We start from the raw sequence: 21,609 nt of genomic DNA, 5'->3' as shown, positions 1-21,609 counted from the left end.
TTTGTGCTTTGTCTTCCCAAGACCACCTCTTTTGGTTCTCACCATCACTTCTGAGACCACCTCTTTTGGTTCTCACCATCACTTACTCTAAATCTCATAAGAATGGACCTCTCAGTACAGTAGTTGAGCTTGTAACTCTGGCTCTCAGTCTCTAGATTTATAATTACTTTGGGACCACGATTTATTGAAAACAAAGATAATGAAGTCTCCTTCTCCCCAAAACATCCCTGGATACTACTCAGTCTTCTTGTTTCCTGAACTCAACAGTATGAATCCCTGTTGGTTCCAATAGGACATCTATGAAACACCATCTTCAAAGCAACATGCACAGGGTGACTTTCAGAACCTATAATTCTCAACGCTGTACATAATCCAAAAAGTGTCTCAAATACAGTTTTTAATAAATATTTTTGCTTTATAATATATAACAAAATTTAAAATAATTTTGTTTATAATTTTGTTGTATAATAGAGTGGTTAGATGAAATATAGTTTTGATAAGCTTATAAAACACAGCATATTTACTTTAATACTTCCACCAGAGTTTTGTTTTAAATTTGTACTCTAGGTTTTGCAACTAATTTGAGAGACAAAGATAAAATGTCTCAAAAAAAAAAATGAGGCATCCCTCAACAACAACAACAAAAATAATTTGCCTTGAAGAAGATTCCAGACAAGCTATCATAAACTCTGAATATACTGCAAAACAAACAAAAGGGACATTCTCTTGTTTGCTTACTTTACCCATAAATGTGGTTGCCAGAGTTTTGCTCTGAGACATTTTTCCCTCCAGCTTTATACTTTTTCCCTGAGTAATCCCTTCCACTTCTATTGTTTCAATCAATAAACAGGGTTAACAATGTTCCCATGTCTGTATCTCTGGCCCTGAGTTCTCTCCTGGGATCCAGTCTACCACCATCTAGAAGTCCCACTGAAATATCAAATTCATGAGGGCCAAAGGTGAACTTTTTTCTCTCCACCTCCTTTTCATCTGTTTCCACTACTGTATTACTTTTTTCCTTACTGAAATATATCACTATCCAATGAGTCGAAAAAACAAAAAAAAAAACAAAATGTGATGTTTTCTTTCACCCTTACCCACAAACAGTCCCCAAGTCCATTTTCCTAGTCAGCACCTGGTGCCTATTAACATTACACCCTTCACTTTCCTACCACTTTAGTTGCAGTGCCCCTCCCACTCCTCTCCCCTGGCACCAAGTTTGTGTTCCTAAATTATAAATGGCATCATTTTTCTTCTGCTAAAAAAAATCTCCAAGACAATTGTCCTTTACATTTAAGAAATGATTCTGAGCTCCTAGACATAACATCCGAAGCCTCCATAAATTGACCTGGGCCTACTTCTCTAGTCTTATCTCTTACCCTACCCTGTGGCAATTTAAACATAGAGCGATCATAAATTCTTTGACATTCCTTTCATTGAGAGGTGAAATCTTGGTTCCACTGACACTCTCCTTGAATCTGGGTGGACTTGTCCTTCATCAGCCAATAGGTCACCATGTAAGAAGTACAACGTTATTGTGACAGCCGTGCTGGAGAAGCTTTGTATAGTCACTATTCCAGCTAAGCTGACAGACACACTGAGTGGAAAAATTACCTCGGGAGTGGATTCACTTGCCACAGATGTTTTGTCTCTCAGAAGTTTGTGACACCTCAGCCACTCCACCCATCCCTTTAAAGGTCCCAAACGTGGTGAAGCAGAGACAAGCCATATCTACTGTGCTCTGTTTGACTCTTAGGCTCACAAAATCCGTGAGTATGATCAAATGGTTACTGCTTTGCACAACTATATTTGGGTTTGTTTGGTTGTTTTGTTTTTTTTTTTAACAGCAATGGATACTCAGATTACTCTTCTACTAACAATTTTTCCTTGTAATATCCTTGCAGTTTTCTGAATGTAAATGGCATTTAATTCATCAGTATCCTTATCTGGGCTTTTTCCTCTAACTGGGGTCACTGAGTAACTGTTAGATTAGTCAGCATACCTGACTGAACTATCTCTTTAAGTATCTAGGTCTTCTATTACATTGTCAGCAATTTGAATGGTAAAAACTTCAGCATTATCTCAACCAAACATCTAGCATAATTCTTGGCACACAGTGGGGGCTGGATCTTTATTTGTTAAAAGGTCACAGCTGAACTTTCAAAACACCAATGAAAAAGAACACTGGACTCTAATGTAATATATGAAGAATCATTAGGAACAATATTGTCTTTCATTAAAATCGTGCATTTCATTTCCATACGGTATTCATTGACTGAGCCCAACTGCACAGTGACTGACTCATCAAAACATAAAAATCAGGCACAAAACAGTTCTTCTTAAGAAGTATGTACTTAATGCAAGTATAATTGGATAAACTACATTTATCAGAACAAAGTAGAGTCTGAAGGCAATTTTTTGTCTGTGTAGGTTCTTTTAACTCCTCACCTGTATCAAGAAATTGTATAGAAAATTATTTTCGAATCACCCTTTATTCCTCACTTGTCTATTTACCATTAAGTCTTAGAGCCACATGTATGATGAGTAGAAATCCCTACACAGAATCTCTATACAATCAGACATTTAGTGCTTTTGATTCCCTCAAGAAAGAGAAAAACATGCTAAATCATAACAACACATTTATTTTAACAGCACTGTGCTCAAGGAACCAAGGGGGAATACAAGGAAATCACAACATAGGAGGTAGAAATTCCTTGTCTATGAATTTTAGTGGACAATTAAACCTCTCAATGGTACTTTTACTGGTACCATGTTTAAAAGGCAGAAATTATTTCCTCCCAAATACAGTGAAAATAGCTTGAGAGAAAATCAGGAAGAGGTAACCCAACATATATTATAATTAAGGACATGGGAAGAGAGTCTTTAAAGATTTTTAGACACGATGACAAACACTACAGAGTAACAGGTTTTGAAGATGGTAAAGCACATCCACTAACATTTTAAGACTGAGATAGACTGAAATATGTTTCCTTATATATCCGATAATTGCTAAGAGTAGGTATAAAACCAAACATTCAGAATTAAGATTCAAAGAATTCTCTGAACCAAATTCTGCCTTCAGTGTAAAGATCTTCCCTTTTGTAGAGTCCTTGTGCAATGTTATAAAATGATGACTGACACACTAACAGCTCAAGAGGGAGGTAGTCAGTCACTTCTGCAAAAATATCTTTTGCAAAAAAAATCTTTTGCACCTCAAAACCAAATATGCTCCTTCAAAAATATTTGAGATGTTTTGCAACAGCTATATGCATATCAGAGTATGTGATACAAATACTGTCTCTCTGCTTAAATTTTGCTGAGACTTCATTGAAAACAGTTATTGCCTAATCCATAAATGAGTCAGAAACTTAGCTTTCATCCACATGTGTTTCTTTTTAGTAGCTGGGTGGCTGAAATATCATCCTGATTAGATGTGAGACAGGTTACTGTGATAACTTATCCCATTAGTGAAATATGGTATGTAAATATATTATAACTTCTGTGTTATCTTAAATTCCAACTGACAGTTGATAAGGCCACCTGCATGGTCTGTTTTTGTGGGATCTCAAAACAGTAACTGAAGAGGGAGATGCCTGTGTAAGATATTACCGCATCAAAGTCTCATGCTCTTTCAGGAATGTAGAACTTCAAGATAAAGGGCAACTCAGGAAACCAGGCTCGTATTTCTCTCACAATCTTACCATAAATGAAATGTTCCAAAATGCTTTTACTTACACATCGCTCAAAGCACTAGATCCACTCCACGGATCTTTTCTACTTATAATTTTCAGTATGGAGTAAAATTGTATCACAATAAATTGAGTGCTCCATTCCAAAGGGTCATTTTAATGCAATCGCCAAAAACAAAACAAAACAAAAAAACAAAAAGCCACACGAAAAAAAAAAAAAAAAAAACCTGGACCCTGAATAGCAGTAGACAAACTGTTTTGTTAAGCTAAAAATTTAAACAAACTTTGGTAAAGACTAACCTGATTAGTGAAAAATCTGAATTACTCAATACTTTGAAAGAAGGGCAGCCCGGGTGGCTCAGCAGTTTAGCACTGCCTTCGGTCCAGGGAGTGATCCTGGAGACTGGGGATCGAGTCCCATGTCGGGCTCCCTGTGTGGAGCCTGCTTCTCCCTCTGCCTGTGTCTCTGCCCCCCTCTCTCTTTATGTGTCTCTCATGAATAAATAAATAAAATCTTAAAAAAAATACTCTGAAAGACTTTAAAAAGTATTGTAGTAAGCACAAAATATGTTAACAACTCTCTTAGTACACATGCTTCTGAAAATGGCTTTTAATTATTATACTTAAAAATAATTATATAAATGAGTATCTATATACAGTTTGAAGATCTTTGAAAGTCTATTTTGTAGAATCCTTATAATTGGACTATTCTCAATTAACTGCAAAGCAAATGTAATCATCAATGCAGTCGGCTTCATGTTCCTCAGGAGTGGCTGGGGTCTCAAAACATCTCTGTTGGTGAGCTTTGGCCTAGAGTCTCACAGTCTTGCAGAGAGAGAAGGCTGATTTTAAAGAAAATCATCTTTTCAGACTGAGAGGTCAATCAGAAAGGGGGAGCTTTGGGGGTTGTCAGAAGTGGAAGTTCAGGAAATAGAATGTGAAGAAGCAAATGTTGGGGGTATGCTTTACAAGTGAAGGGAGACCCTAGACCAATGGCTAAAGTCTCATAGGAGAGACTGTCTCAGGCACAGAATTGTTACAAGTCCCCTAAATCCAATTCTGTGTCCATCTTGTCATCTCCTGATGATTATTTGGTTCTCTACCTAGCTCTGACTACAGGAAAATAATTCAGTGATCATACTGACATGAGTAGTGTAGTTATCATGACAGTTCCATTTTCTATTAAGTCAGTAAACTGAATACAATCTCTAGTAGAAAGCAGATTAATGTAAAATAATTTCATATGGTATAAAGTTGGAGGTGTAATAATCAAGTCTGTATCAGTGCTCTCTTTGAGAAAAAAGGGCCCCTTAAATACTAAAAATCAAATAGAATCCAAACAATGGCTAGTCCTTGGGGGATGTTTGTAAGATGTAGGTAGAAAAAGGATATCAAAATGTCCTGTGGTAAAATGTCAAAGTATTAAGTCGCAAATTAGTTACTCTGGGTCACAGGGCTATCATTACTCTGTAATGATGAATCACATTTTAGGTTGTTTTAAGAGCAAATTATGAAACACTGACTAACCATGTTTTTACATAGACATGTCAAAAAGCACACAAGTCTTCACTTCTAAATTTTTGTAGTCAATCTAATACTTTAAAATATATATTATATTCTCCCAATTCCCTGAAAAGATAGAGTATAATTAGGATATTCTTATTTTCTATCTGCAGAAGTTAGGCTCAGTTAATTGATTTTTATTTTTTTTAAGGAAGACAAGGAAATTATCAGGACCAAAAATGATTCTGCTCACACCTTCTGAGACTCAAATCCACGTTATTCTCTTTTTCCTAGTGTGATGCCATTAGCATGCTGAAAAGGGAATGATTATGGTTTAGGTTCACAACTTCAAAAATAACAGGATAGGGAACAAGACACATCAATAGACAAGAGATTTCAACATACTTTGAAAAACTGAAAATAAACGGAGTAGTGTTAATGGAGAACACCCAGGGAGAGAAGTTTCACCCCAGTGTACACAGGGAGGAAGGTTTCAACTGAGAAAAAGAGGAAGGAAGCTGGGCTAGGAAATTGAAGATAAAATGAAGGGACTATAAAAAAGAGACCAGTCAAATATCCATGTCAATCATTATCAATGACCACTCTGTGGCCAGATATAAACAAACCAAATGATTACCAACCCAAACAAACAAGAAGCAATTTTAACGACAATAACTGAATAATCCCAGAAAAATGATGCTGGCACAGAGGGCTTCCTCAATATCCTGGACTGCTCTCTCCAAAGCATCATCAAATGAACCCTGGCCAATTCTTAAAGTTATCTATCAGTTTATGATTACATTCAAACAAATGATCAACTTTCAATAGACATTCAAGAAAGGCTTTGATCAGGAAAGAATCTGTTTTGATTCTGCAGAATATATTTCTAATCACCATTATGTAAACTCTCCATTGGTTTGAGCTTTTGGAATCAATCTGTACAAAATAGAATGTAAATCACATGAACCTTAATTTTAAAAAGTGAAGATGACAGAGGTTGGAAATTGTTAGTTGATGGGGAGAAGCAGAAATGCTAATAGCCATATTTTATAATACAGATTTTTTTTCTACATTTGAGAAAGAAACAAAGATGTTATTTCATTATATAAAGCTAAAAGGTTAACCAATAAAATAACTAAAAAGACTGAAATTTAACTATTAGTAGCACTCCTAGAAAGACCTGTCCATACACTATTGACCACCTCTAATTCCTCTCTCCTGTTTTCCACTGAACAGAGTCTAATCAAGTTATCACAGCAACTACTCCACTGGAGTAGCTCGCATCAGAGTCTCCAGTGCGAAATCCCTGAGTCAGGTCTCAGTGCTCATCCTACTCACATAGAACATTTGATATAGCTGAGGTCCTGCAGGTAGGTAGATAATGGTTAGAAACACAACCTCTGCCTCTCTCTGCATCTCTCATAAATAAATAAATAAATAAATAAATAAATAAGATCTAAAAATAAAATAAATAAATAAACAAACCCCACAAACTCTGTAGCCAGATTGCCTGGATTAAATTTACACATTAGTCACCATGAAATTTTGTGCAATCTAATAGGCATTTCCATTTCCAGCTGTTGTTTTGTTTTGTTTTTAATTTGAAAACTAGGATTACTAATAATACCTACATCATAGGGTTGCTCTGAGGAATGAAAGAATAAATACCTATATAAAGTACATAGAATGGTGACTGAGGATACATATAAATTATCTTTGATCTCCCCCTTCTCCTTAGAACCCTTCCTTCACTACTCTCCAGGCAAACAAGTTCTGGTTTTCTTCTGACTCTGCAGGCTTCCCTTTTTGAGTTTCCTCTAGAAACTCATGCTTTCACCAGTTGTCTCAACACAGGTGGGCTCCGGACCTGAGTTCTCGTCCTCTTCTCTCCATCTATACATAGGTTTTTGTTGAGTTTATCGCCACTAATCTCACAGTTTTTATTATTTCTATATGCTTTTATGTACAGATTTTTGTCTATAGCCTACACCTGTCTATTAAACTAGTCTTGCAATTCCAGTTGCCTTTTTTGTATTTCCACTTGTATATACCCAGTAGACATCATAAAATTGACATATCTATAAGTAAATATCTGACCTTCTCTGCACTGAACCTGTTCCTCCCACACTCTTTCCCTTTTTAGTAAATAGAAACATTATTTTTCTAATGGAGAGTCTCCTCTTTGTTTACCAATTCCATTGCAAATCTGTTGGCTAATTTTACTGACAATGCCTTCAAAATATATTTCGAGCACTCCTTCCTCTCTCTACTTCCAATATGGCACTCCAAGCTTTTCTCCATGACTCCTCATTTTCACCTTTTCCCCCTATAATCTCTTCCCAACAGGGCAGCCAGAGTGTCCCTTTGATGTTCTAAACATGTTTATGTTCCTGCTGCATATAGTAGCTTATAGTAGCATATAGTAGCTTCCCATCCCTTCTGGAGTAAAATCCAATGTCCTTGTAATGGCAACAGGGTCATACTAGTGTCTCCCTGCATTTGGTCTGAATTAATTCCACTCTTCTCCTGCCTTCTTCCCTCTGGTCCATCCCAAGTGGGGTATTTCCTCTTTTTGAAATAAACCAGACAATTATAGACATTGCTGCTATAAACATTGATGTCCAAAATAGCCAAAATATGGAAAGAGCCCAGATGTCTATCGACAGGTGAATGTATAAAGATGTGTGTGGCACGCGCGCACGCGCGCACACACACACACACACACACACACACACACACACACTGGAATACTATTTACCCATCAAAAATGAAATCTCACCATTTGCAATGATGAGGATGGAACTAGCAGCTATTATGCTAAATGAAAGAGGTTAATCAGAGAAAGACAATTATCATACGATCTCACTCATATGTGAAATTTAAGAAACAAAACAGAGGATCATTGGGAAAGAGAGGGAAAAATATTGGAATTGGCAATTCCCAATGCCACACCACTGGGAATTGGCAGGCGGAATTTAAACCCATGCCTGTCTGACTCTAAAGTATCCAGAACTAGATAGATGCTACTTCATCTATAACAACAGAAGTCTAAGTGGTTGTTGGGCTTTTTACATAGTGAAATAAAAGCAAAGAACGCAAACAAAGTGTATATGCTGTGTATGTATGCTTTTTTAATATTACACTTCCTAAGTCAGGCAATTAAAGAGTAGTTTCTTATTACCCTTCAATTATTTCTCTCTAGGAAAGAAAAAGTCTGGCTTTGAAAAAAATTCATAAATGTCCTTTGTGTTTTGTTTTGTTCAAAGTTTAATTGATTCAATGACTTTTTTTGAAGAGCACACTATAGGCCACAACACAGAGCTGAGTTAAGAAACTAATTGAAGCCAGGTTCATGAGGGCTTAAATTACCAGAGCCTTCCTGTCATCTTAAATTAAACTTCCTTATATACTTTGCAAGATTTATAACCCCAGGCTGAGAAGCTGTAAACCGTCCCAGTTTCTGAGTGAATCCCCCAGAAGGAAATGATGTTTCCTGGAAAAGAGAAAGGCAAATGTCCTCAATGGAAGAGGGTTCCAAGAGCAACGTGTGTGGCAGAGGTCACGAGAACCTCGGCTTGGAGCTGCGGCGGGAATAGACAAGTCACTCAAAGAACATGTGTCCACAGATTTTGCTCTTCGCCTTGCAAGTCCTATCTGAGCAAGTTCGTCTAAACTACAAGTGGACAAGCATTTGATTTTCTCCAATAAATGGAAAGCAAAGGGCAAATGATCATCTGTAGAAATCACAATCTCTCAAGTTCTCAAAATACTTACTGTAGCTCAGAAAGACTTAACATTGCTGCCTTTCCTGATTCTATGACCTACATGATTTCTTACCTGCCTCTACTTTTATACATTCGATTTCCTTTCTTTTTTACGTGTTTTATTTGTATAAAACATAAAAATAAAATATTTGTTCATGCAATTCAGTAATCACAATTTGTGAGTTGTAAAGTTCACTACTTAATAACAGGAAGGAAAGCTATTTCATAATCTGGACAATAATTAAGCTAAAGGTCCACATTTTAAGGAAAAATCTCTTTCTTAAAGCTTTTAGCAAATAAAAATCATACTCTTTTACATATACCATCATGCTAACACCTCATATGTAACCTACCAATACCTAGGAAAAAATGAATTTTCATTATATAATTTTCTTGCACTATAATGATTTATCAGATATCTCAGGAAAAGTATCCACTGATGACATGCATTTTGCTCATTGTTGGCTGTTCTCCTGTGCCAGACACTGTGTAAGATTTTGGTGAAATTAAGCTTCCTGTTACCTTTCATGTCAACTAGAACTCTCACAGTCAAAACTCAACACATGGAAAAGTATGATTAGCAGAAATATCCTGAATGCCCAGGATGTATCCTGAATTTACTGACCAAATGAATTTTCTGAGTTCAAAAAAATACAGTACTCATTTCTACTTTGTTTTCTAGAATAAAAAAATACTTCCCCATCTCTTAGTTAATACTTAGAGAAAATCACTATGATATCAACTCTTACAAAAGTTTATCACTTTTTACTAAAATATTTTTCATATTTTCCCAGTTGGCTGAAGAGAAGGTCTTTAATCTAATATTTTCTTTTTTTAAGGTGCATTTCTTTCTTTATTTCTTTTAGAGAATGTGTGCGCATGGGTGCCCATGCACATACACCAGCTGATGGCAGGGGAGTGAGGGGCAGAAGGAGAGGGAAAGAGAGAATCTTAAGCAGGAGCCCAACAAGGGGCTCAACTGCACAATCATGACCTGAACAGAACTGAAGAGTCAGATGCTGAACCAACTGAGCCACTCAGTTGCCCCATCTACTATTTTCAAAATGAAAAGTAAAACCAGAAAAAAGTGAGGGGCTAGTTTTTATTTATATTAAATAAATGCAAATACAATGCTTTACATTATGTAGCCCAGCAAGGTCGCTACTCTTTACTCCTGTGAAGTCCTTCCAAAGATCATGGATAGAGAAAATTTAATTTTTATCTTAAATGTATTCAGATTTTTGAGAACTGAAGATTCAATTAACCAAGTCTTTATCACTCCAAATATAACCAAGTAATTCCTGTGAAGGATTTAGGAAATTTAGAATCTAAGTTCCAGCTTTATTTTAATACAGATACTACAAGTGGATAATTCCAGTAATAATAATAAGAATCTCTACTCTAGACCATTTGGAAACTAGCTAGTTCAATATCACGACTACCCCCAAATCAAGAACATATTTAATTTTATGCTACTAATTTTATAAATACATACAATTTTTGTTATGAATTACTTACAATTGTAATTGTGAATCTTCCTACTTAAAATTGGAAGCAGCTGTAACATAGATTTGTTCTTAAATTATCTCATTTCAGAAACAGTTGCTGAAAACTCCTGTGTGTCAGGCTCTGTGCTTATCCCTTGGATTATACCAGTGATTAAAATACAAAAAATACTGCTGTGCTAATAGTGCTTACCTTTTAAAGGGAAATGGCAATAATGAATAATGAATATAAGTAAATTGAAATTAAAGATTGATTAAAGCTAAGAAAAAAATAAAACATATGGCAAAGTACAATGGGGAGCGGACATGGGCAGCTGGTAGTGTTAAAAGGGGAGTTGTCAAGGTAAGCATCAGTGAGAAGGTAACACGTGAGCCGTTGACTTGAAGCAGGTGAGAGATTTAGGCCAAGCAGCTAGGAGATAGAGTATTCCAGGCAAAGCAGTAGCATATCTCCTAAGGTGGGAGCAAGCCTGGACTATTTGAGACCGTTGCAAGGCTTTGAACAGGGAGTAGTGTGTGCTTGGTATGTTCAGAGTGTTTTATACTGTAGTGACTCAGTGAACCTAAAAACAACATCATGAGAACAATGCCATTTTTTATTCTCTTTTAACAAATGAGAACACTGCAGCAGTGACAGGTCAGGCAAGTTTCCTGAGACCCCACAATTAGAAAGTGGTGAAAGCGGGATCCAAGTGTAGGCAGTTTGATTCTACAGGCAAACTTTAACTACACCTCTAGTTGTCACTTGAACAGGACACACACACGCAGGTATAATCTTATGTATGTGCACCTACATACCCACAAGCGGACAGACGGAAGAATGGAGAAAGAGCTGAGATGCCAGAAAAGGAGAGTTTGTTACCCATACTCTATTCCTTTTGGTCCATGTTTTATTTTCTCTCTTACATGCTTGTTAACCTTTGGGTCAAAGTGTCTGTTTAAATGAAAGATGTTCCAAATGATTGAAAACATTTGGAGTTATTTGCAAAATACCAAAACCAAGTTAGAAATTCTTAATGCATAAAATAAATATTGTGGGAATATATACAGTTACACCAATTTATTTTAAATGAAAAGAATAAAACAAAACTCTCACTGAACTGAAACCATGTGCCTTTAAAATTTTTTATGAGTTGACAGAGAAAAATATAAGAATATTTTCTGGTAAGTATCCAGAATAATATAGCAACCAATCATTTAAGCTATTTACTTGGGAAGAGCTTTAGAATTAACAGAGAAGCTTAATAAATCATGATTTATGACTCACATCTCAAGCAAATGAAGATAAATGTGTCACTGGGTTATTTTTTTTCTGTGTTAATTATGTTCATTTTACCATATGGACATAAACACCATTTCTCATGTATATTCTCACTATGGGCTTTTGGAAAATACGTTGCTTGTTGTATGTAAGGCCACAGAAATTCTAATTCATAGGCTATTTCCCTGTGCAAAATCTATATAAGTGGAAATAAGTATTAATGTTTGAAATATAATATTCTCCAAAATATATAATAAATTCTATTAAAATTAAGACATGTAGCTCCTCTATATCAGCATCATAAGTACTATACTTAGTACAGCAAGTACTCCACATTTATAAATTATGAGTCTAAAAAGTAATTAAAACCAATTAAATTTATTAGCAGAAAAAATTCTTAAGAAGTGTGTCCTAAGAACATGGATGAATAGAATACTTTTCAAAACATAATTTTAATGAAAAAAATTAGATAGCTCTCCCCAAAATGGTATAAAATTACCATGCCTACTATATAGAGCTTTAATTTTTAATTAAAATATAGTTCCAGAACAGCCAGGCATATCCAGCAAGAATGAGAAAAACAATCTCCCCAGAAGGGTCATAACCACTGAGAAATTCTGAGTAAGAAATTCCACATGGTAGATACAGAAATAGAACAAGGTAAAGAAAAGACAAATGATACTCCATATCACTTCCAGGGTGAACATGTTTTGGACAATATCACTTCACTTCCTATGTTTTCTCAGCTACTATTCTTGCTTCTTATCCATTCAAATAACTTAAACCAAACTCTAGGAAATATTATTTTTGGCAGTTTTCAAAATCTAGATCTCTTTCTACCAACCATCCCCTTCAAAATAATAATACATAATAAAAAAGATATTTCCTTATCCCCTCTTCTCTATTCTTAAGGAAATCCAAAGAACTTACCCTATAGAGAATATTTTAACTTTGATTTTTATGCAATTTCACTTATGTCACAAAAAGCAAGGATGAGTTTAAAGAATAGAAGTATATCTGCATTGTCGAGTGATGAGAAATATCTTTTACCACTCCATGCCCTATGTTGTATACTCTATATTTTTGGCTAAAATTACAATTTTTCTTTATTGGCTTAATAATTCGTGAGTCAAATCTTCCAAAGCAAGTAGAGTTTACTTGGCCATATAGAGAAAAGAAGTACTGCTTATCGGGAAGAAAGGGCTGGTTGGCAGGTGAAAGAGAAGAGGATTTCTGAACTGTTGAATATTTGACAATAAGTTGGGGGGTGGTACGTGAATGTAATTTGGAATTTTACTCTAACTTTTTGAGTCAATACTAAATACCAAAAACAAACTCAGGGTAAACTGAGTGTTACTAGGTCTCAGATTTGCCTTGTAAGATGGAAAAGTTAAATATTTACATCTGTGTGATATGTGTGTATACTCTTAAAGACGATGAGTCTTTTCATATTGGACATTCTTCCTCCGAAGGGCAAACAATCAGCTATTTACGCAATAGACCCAGTGACCCGATATCCTAGTCGTTGGTGAGTAACAAATGAGCAGTATGCATGAAGCTTGTCTACTTAGTTTCATGCTGTGGTCATTTTTTGATGTGTCAACTTAGCTAGGCCTATTCAGGGCCGCTTGTTCAATCAGACACTGACCTAGGTGCTGCTGTTGAAAGTGTTTCATGGCTGCAGTTAAAGTTTAGAGCAGTTGACTTTAAGGGAGATTCTCTTAGATACACTGGGTCGGTGTGATTTCCCACTTGAAAGATCTCAAAGGCAGGATGGAGGCTTCCTTCAGAGAAGAAATTGTACCTTGTATACAAGTTTGGGCTCATGCTGAGAGAGTTTCAGCCTGTCCTTCCTGCGGGGCTGCCCTGAGGATTTCAGACTTGCCTCCCTAGCCCCCACCATCGTGTAAACCAATTCTTCACAATCAGTCTCTTCATCCCTTACTGCTTCTGCTTCTCTGGTCGAGTCCTGACTGATAACCATTCCAAATTGGAAAACAGTGCTAATGGACGAGGGAAGAAAGTGGCCATGACGTGTCAGCACCCCACCCCAGGCTGTGCCTACAATGCACCAACAAATGAACACACACGTGTGTTTATAAATACACACATACAATCACATATTGAAAACAGTATGTCCCCAAACGCTCAAACCCCTATGTTTGACAGACCCAAAATTTTTGACAGACTCAATGAATCGAATCATAAGCCTTAATAAAAGAGAACTAACTACCCACTTGGAGAGGAGGACTCTAGCACATTGTAAATAATAATAATTTATAAGTAATAATTTCTGGCCTGGTCCGTGCGCTCTGCCCTGACCCTGATGGAGCCCCTCACCTCCAAATGCAGACACAGAGTGCCCTTTGACCCAGTGGCAGTCAGGCTGCTCCACGGGCCTCACCCTGTGTTAGCAAGGATCCCCCCTCTTCAGCATCTGCCCTAGTGACTTCCCATCCACGGACCCCACTCTGCTTCTTGGCAGCAGCCAGGCTGTCTCTGCTGGATTCTCTCTCCCCTGTTGCAATAGTCATGAATAAAGTATTTCACTTTCATTAAAAAAAATAAAATAAAAAAAAAAACTGTGCCTCATCACTTACAGAAAAAGACACTTCACACACTTTGATACAAACCACACTCAACTTTGGAAAACACACAGAGACATTTCACCTAAACTTAATAAATGTCGCTCATCCAACCACGAGAAAAGTGGTTTTTAACTTCTACAACACTGGTCAAGTAACATCGGAACACTGATGCAATGACATAAATATGTTTTTGCAAACTCACAAACAATAGCTTGTTAAAAAAAAAAAACAATTTGTAACTAGACAGGTTAAGTCTAAACACACGACCTGCTTCCCCTTCCTTACCTGGACTGCATATCTTGTTGGGCTTTGGCCTGACTCTCTTCTGCCTGAGAGGAGGCCTGGCTGACTCGCTGCTGAAGTTCGGCCAAGGACTGGTAATACTGCTGCTGATGGTGCTGTTGCTGCTTGTAGCGAGACAAACTGAAAAACAGCCCTAGAATGGCTTTTAAGTTTCCATTTCTTATTTCTGTATCAAAGGGAAAATATAAAAACAGGAAAAGATGAAATGAATGCGGTTTTCCTTTTTATTTTATTTTATTTTTTTTTACAAATGCAATTCAAGTTGCCATGCTCTTAGAGGAAATCTGTGAAGACAGAAGCAACTCGAGTGTCTCAGTCACAGATTGGAGCAAACCTGAATTTCTGAAACATGATAACGTTTCCAAGTGGAGCTTCAGGGACAGAGGATGGAATGAGAGGCCCAGTGAATAAAACTTGTAGGAGCCATGCTCTTTGCTGATCTTAAAATACAGTTTTCCTAGAGTTTGCTTCTTCTCGGAAACAGATGGGCTCTGTGTCTTGTGCGAATCATTTGATGCAGCATTCTGCTTCCCTCACAAATACACAACTGGTATCAACTTAGTGATGGCTAGGAACTGGAGAAAAAACGCCACTTAATGTTGGTTGTCCTGTATTAAAAATAAGGATGGGGGGATCCCTGGGTGGCGCAGCAGTTTGGCGTCTGCCTTTGGCCTAGGGTGCGATCCTGGAGACCCAGGATCGAATCCCACGTCGGGCTCCTGGTGCATGGAGCCTGCTTCTCCCTCTGCCTATGTCTCTGCCTCTCTCTCTCTCTCTCTCTCTATCATAAATAAATAAAAATTTTAAAAAAAATAAAAAAAAATAAGGATGGTGTGGCTGCACCTTCTAGTGGCAACGGGATTTATAATAGTTTTCCTAAATCACCTAGTAATTGCTTTATTAAAGTGATTATTTAAAGAGAAAAATGGGAGCTTTAAAATTAATACTTACAATGTCTACTTTTGGGAGATTATATACATAGTCATATAAATAAATAATGATTTCCTCCTCCGATCTTTCTTTCTTTTTCTTTCTTTCCTTCTTTTTTAACATTATATATTAATTAATAATAAAGATCAGCTTATTCATGACTTTAGATAATGTAATTGAATAGACATAAATGTAAATCCTAGGTTTAATACACGGAGCTCCTAAATTGTTCTAATACTGAACAAAAGTTAAACACCCAAAGTAAGTTACAATCTGAACCTAGCTTTCTTTCTCTTGTAGTTCTAATTTAAAAATTAGGAGAAGAGATGAAGTAAAGCTGGAAATAAATCTATATGAAACCTATAATCATATTCTAAATAAAACGTGCTTTTGGCAATAAAATACATCCACCTGGGGATCCCTGGGTGGCTCAGCCGTTTAGCACCTGCCTTCGGCCCAGGAAGTGATCCTGGAGACCTGGGATCGAGTCCCACATCAGGCTTCCTGCATGGAACCTGCTTCTCTCTCTGCCTGTGTCTCTGCCTCTCTCTCTCTCTCTCTCTCTCTCTCTCTCTGTGTGTGTCTTTCATGAATAAATAAAATCTTAAAAAAAAATACATCCACCTGTAGGTCAAAATTTTGTCTCCCTTTTAAAGTTTAGGAACATTAGCAAACTATTTGGATTTCTTGCTCTCTGATGGTTTATAAATGTCACAGAAAGTATGCAGTGGAATTATTCATTTAAAATAAGAATGAGAGGAGCACCTGGGTGGCTCAGTCAGTTAAGCACCTGCCTTCAGCCCAGGTCCTGATCCAGCCCATGTAGCCTCCTTGCTCAGTGAGGAGTCTGCTTGTCCCTGTCTTTCTCTGCTCCTCCCCCTACTCATGCTCTCTCTCTCACTCACTCTCTCTCAAATAAACAAATAAAATCTTAAGAAAAAAAAAGAAATGAGAACATGACGGTCCCCCCAAACCTTCTCACAGTTGCATAATATAGAAGAGTTAGTCTGATCAATAGGAGGCTTCCGTAAGAGTATTTATGTTCTCATTAAAACTAGATGATCTTAAAGGTTTTCAAATTCCTTGTTTTATTATATGCATATTTTATTTATTTAGCAAATCATTTTGAGCATTCATATATTTTTAGAAGATAAGTGAAAATCAATGTGTTTCTTCTGTTACTAAAGGATGTCATATGAGAAGGCAGAGACATAAGATGAACAAATGGTAACATTTCTAACCTGCTTTCCACCACTGAGAAAAGTAAAATATTTTCCTGGGGAGTTTTATCACCTTTTATTCTAAGGTAAGAACCAGCAGTTAGGTTTGAACCTTAGCTTTTTGGCCATTACATGTGTAATTTAGTATTACACAACATATCACATAAATGTAAAAGACAAAGGAAATTTAAACAAGAAAAAAAGAAAATAGAAGAAAACTTGGGAAAACTCAATAATTCTATTAAATATTCATTGTATTTCAGAAACCAAATAATTCCTTTTTCCAATGACAACAAAATTTTAAAACTTTAGATCTAATATTTCTAGTGTGTGTGTGGGAAAAAGCTATTCAGAGCAAATGACAAAAGTAGAAACATTAACCAATCTAAATCATCAAAGTATATACCAGTATCTAGCAGAATTTTTAAATGCATAAATTAATATTCTAATAAAATGGTGATTATTAGTGCAGATCTCAAAGGTCTTGTTATTTCATAACCTTAGCAACTAGATTTTGTTAGAGTACTTGAAAAGTTTTCCTTAAAAATATATGTGAAAGAAAAAGATTCAGAAAAAAAAAATGACAGAACAAGTTCAGCTTTTTTCCACTTTTCTATATTTTGATTTTAGTGATGATCTTTTAAACCTTTAATGACTTAAAGCTTTTACATATGACAGTCATTAAATACTGTTAGTACTAATTATTTAAGAACTCATGATGATTTATTTAAATTTACCAAATATTTTAATAAGACTGCTAATTTGATATTATTGATAAAGTGATATTTGCAAATTAATTATATTATTTTTACCTGAATTTAGGTTCATCTATGATCTAGCATTATCTATATATCCATCCATCCCTCTCCTTAAGACTAAAAATACTATATACACTGGTAATAACATAAAAATGTTTTGTGAACTTACCCCTCTCTCACACACTCAGTCAAGAAAATAACACTTTTGGCAAAATATGGAACATATAAATAATTAAAGCATACATTAATAACCATTACATTTATGTCTCTATTATTTTGGAAACTGTACTGATTTCCTTCACATATCAAGGATCTAGGTACTCCCACTTTACATTTCTTGCAATACAAAAACATTTCTTTTTTTTTAAGAGTTGGGTGATATTGGTGACAACTGTGCCTTTTCTTACCTTCAGCAGATAGACCTTGAACATTTACTCCTCTGGCTGCTAGAAAACTAAGGCAGACATCAACATTTTCAATCTGTAACATGAAAAAGCAGTGAAAAAGCAACTTAGCGGGTTATTTTAAATAAACAAATGAGCTAAAATGAAACCAGAGGGTAAGATAAAGAATGAATACTTTACATTCATTTCATTCTAGAGATCTTTACCAGAGTTTAACTAGAATTATTTTGGCTAATTGTAGAACGAATATAAAGCTTGCATTGTCCAGTTTGGTATTCACAAACAATTCATAAAGGCCTGATCAAGAATGGCATTCTCACAGATTAGCAACCCACCTACTTAACATAAAACTGGTTTTTGTGCTTCACAACTAAGACTCAATGAAAGCATCCATACAGGAGGAGACTGTTGCTTAATGCAAGTTGTAGGGTGTGGGTAAATGGGATTCAGCCAGTGACGTTAGGTCATTATGTCAGAAGGGATGACATAGAATGAAATAAATAAAGCATATTTTCATCTGAAACCATAACCTAGTCTTTATTTTAAAAACTGTATTTGTATTTCTATCATTTGATAGAATGATCATTTCTAGATCATTTGATTTAGAGTCTATAGTTGTATATTTCTCTGATTAAATATAGGTATTTGTAATTTAAAATTGTGATGCCATGGCTTTTAAACAGTTAGTTTTGATATGAACACCAGTTTGTAACCACTTTGAATGATAGGTAAAAACAAAATGAAAAGGGCAGCCCGGGTGGCTCAGCGGTTTAGTGCAGCCTTCAACCCAGGGTGTGATCCTGGAGACCTGAGATCAAGTCCCGCATCGGGCTCCCTGCACGGAGCCTGCTTCTCCCTCTGCCTGTGTCTCTGCCTCTCTCTCTCTCTCTCTCTCTGTGTGTGTGTGTCTCTCATGAATAAATAAATAAACCTTTAAAAAAAAAGCCTTAAATGATTGATTTATGTTAATTCACAGGTTGATCTCCATATTGATCATGGTGCTAGACAGCAAAGTTAAACAGCTAAGACTTTTTAAAAAGGATGTAGGAAACTAGAAAGTGCTAGTTCTTTATGAGTCATCTCCCTGGATTGTTCTGGTATTCCATAAATCTTGAAATTCTAAAGTAAATAGAAGATTTAAAGTTAATACTTGGCAAGGTATTGTTTTCTGTCTTCTTAAATTCTCATCCAAAGCTATGTATAAGGACACACAAAGTTCTGCCAATGTCCTCTCTAGCTTAGCTTTACAGCAAAGGTCAAAATGTCTCTTAAAGAAAATAAAAAGAAAAAAAAAAAGATAAAGAATCTGTCCTTATAAAATGAACAACTATTTACAATCATTTTTAATGTAATTTTATGCAAAACTAAGTTCATATTCAATGAGATGTTCTTTGCTTAAAAACGAGATATATGTACTTGCTTTAAGAAAAATGATTTTTATTAATTTATTTAAAAATAAGCATTAAAAAAGTAAGCTTTACCGAAATTATTCTACTGAAAAACAATGGATTTGAAGTCACTGAATACAATATGACCAAAGAGATCTTGCTTTGCCCATGAGCATCTGAATATCCAATAAGGCCATGGAGTTAAAAATATCTTTTAAATCCTTTCCTTTCTTTACATTTCATTTCGCTACTAGAAAATGAAACTGTATAAGGAAGGAAATCAGGAGGAAAGAAAAGAAATGGACAAAACAGGATGTTCTACTGTATTCATCTAAAATGTTCTTTTAAACTTTTCTTTTTTAGGACCATTGAAAGTAGCAAAAGAAACACCAAACAATTATTGTGATCCAATACTAAGAGAATTGAAATGAGTATTTTTAAATGTTGGTCATAATAGTCTGATGTTGTCAATTTCCTATCCATTATGTATTGTTTACAGAAAATAAGATTATTCCTGGTCCAAACATATGTTATTTACAGCAAAATGTTCACTGGCTATTATTGCCTAAATTTTAGTCACATTTATTATACATGAACAGATTACTTCACTATAAGACCCACAAAAGGTTAATAAATAGCATCTATAATAGGATTGCTAGATAGTTTTTTTGGCTACCATTTAAACCATTTAAAAAATAAACTGGTGCCTGGAGTGGGTATTGAAGACAAAGAACTCTCTCAGCATGCCCCCAACATGTGAAAGGGAAATTAACATGGCCCTAATACAGCAGAGAAAAAAATACTCTCTCTTCTCTCCCTTATTCTCTCCCTCTCCCCCTTTCCCCCTTTTCTACCCTCCTTCTCTCTCTCTCTCTCCCCCCTCCACCCCTCTACTCCTTTCCATAAGTATATGGAGTGGGAGAGAGGGAGAGAAAGGAAGAGGGAGAGAGAGAGAGAGAGAAAGAGGGAGAGAGAGAGAGAGGAAGAAGGAGACAGAGAAGGAGGGAGAAAGGGAAAAGAGGGATGGAGAGGAGAGAGGGGGAGGGAGAGAGAGAGAGAGGAAGAAGGAGGGACAAGGGAGGGAGAGGGAGGGAGAGAAGAGAGGGAGAGAGAGGGAGAAAGAAGGAGAGAGAGATTATTTGATTTAGAGTCTGTAGGGTCAATTTTCATTGGGATTTTAAAAATTATGCTACTTCTCTGTGCCTGACTCCAGACAATAAACATCAAGAACTCTTTGGGTTGGGACTAAACTTCAGTTGATTTCAAATGTTAACTGCTGGTGTCAGTCTACCTTCCTCTTCTTCTTTAAAGATGAGGCAACTGACTTTCAGAGAAGATCTCATATAACGATGAGCAAAAGAATCCAACAAAAGAGTATATCCTCTTTTATCCCCAATATCCATGAATTTCAAGATGTCCAAGAGCAAACACTGAAAATAGAACAGTGATGAACATTGGAAGGGCCTGGTAATCGAAAGTCATATGGGGGGAGCAGGTACACTGGAAGTGACCTTTGTTTGGACCTGAGTGTGACTACACAGGTATATACATATTAAAAAATCAATCAGCTATATACTTAAGACTGGAGTACGTTATACACTTTCTACATTTGTTTTACCTTAATTCCCAGTAGAGTACCTTATGTATGTTTTACTTCAATTAAAAATAAAAATAAAATGAAGAGCCTTCTGTCTTACTGAAAAGAAAGGCAGACAAGGACAGAAGTACAGAAACTTGATGGGTGGCTTTTGCCAGTAATTAAGTGAATGATGATGGTGTTTCAGACAACAGTGGGGGCAGTGAAGGTGATCCAGACTCTGGGTATAAGTTGAAGAATATTAGTGGGAAGCTATGGCATACAAGAAGGAGGAAGAGTCAAGGATGACCATAATACTACATAATGCATGCATTTTACATTTTATGCCTGTGGTATTTTATATACATATCCTCTTATGGCAGTAATATAGAGAAATTAACTCTCAGTTCAGTGGGCAATACACTTCTCATATAGCTCAAGTAATAGTCACGTCCATAGCGTGTGACAGTCACTCCCAGGACTTTCACTTGCCTACTATTATGTCACGCACAATTTTCTGGGTCTATTTGTGGCTTACATTTTACTGGCCCAGAGCACCCACTTTGCCTCTCTTTACCTGTTAAATTTAAGCATGGCCACACAAAATATATAAAAATTGACTTTGTAATGAAAATAAAACTGGAAATCTTTAAGTTCTAAATCTACTCAATCACATCCAGTTTCTAAGTTCTAAATCCAGTCAATAACATCTAGTCAGAA

At 36.0% G+C, this 21,609-nt stretch overlaps 1 protein-coding gene across 1 annotated transcript in view; it reads right to left on the bottom strand.

The window, feature by feature from the left end:
• Positions 1 to 21,609, bottom strand: part of NAV3 (neuron navigator 3) — a 357,285-nt gene that overhangs the window by 213,639 nt on the left and 122,037 nt on the right. The window contains 2 exon segments of the mRNA XM_055341892.1: positions 14,596 to 14,779; positions 17,929 to 18,001. Of these exon segments, the coding sequence (XP_055197867.1) occupies positions 14,596 to 14,779; positions 17,929 to 18,001 (257 nt within the window).

The sequence above is a fragment of the Nyctereutes procyonoides genome, unplaced genomic scaffold (assembly GCF_905146905.1).
Source record: "Nyctereutes procyonoides isolate TBG_1078 unplaced genomic scaffold, NYPRO_anot_genome, whole genome shotgun sequence".
Lineage (NCBI taxonomy): Eukaryota > Metazoa > Chordata > Mammalia > Carnivora > Canidae > Nyctereutes > Nyctereutes procyonoides.
Note: the sequence above shows the minus strand (reverse complement) of the source record. Positions and strands in the feature narration are given on the sequence as shown.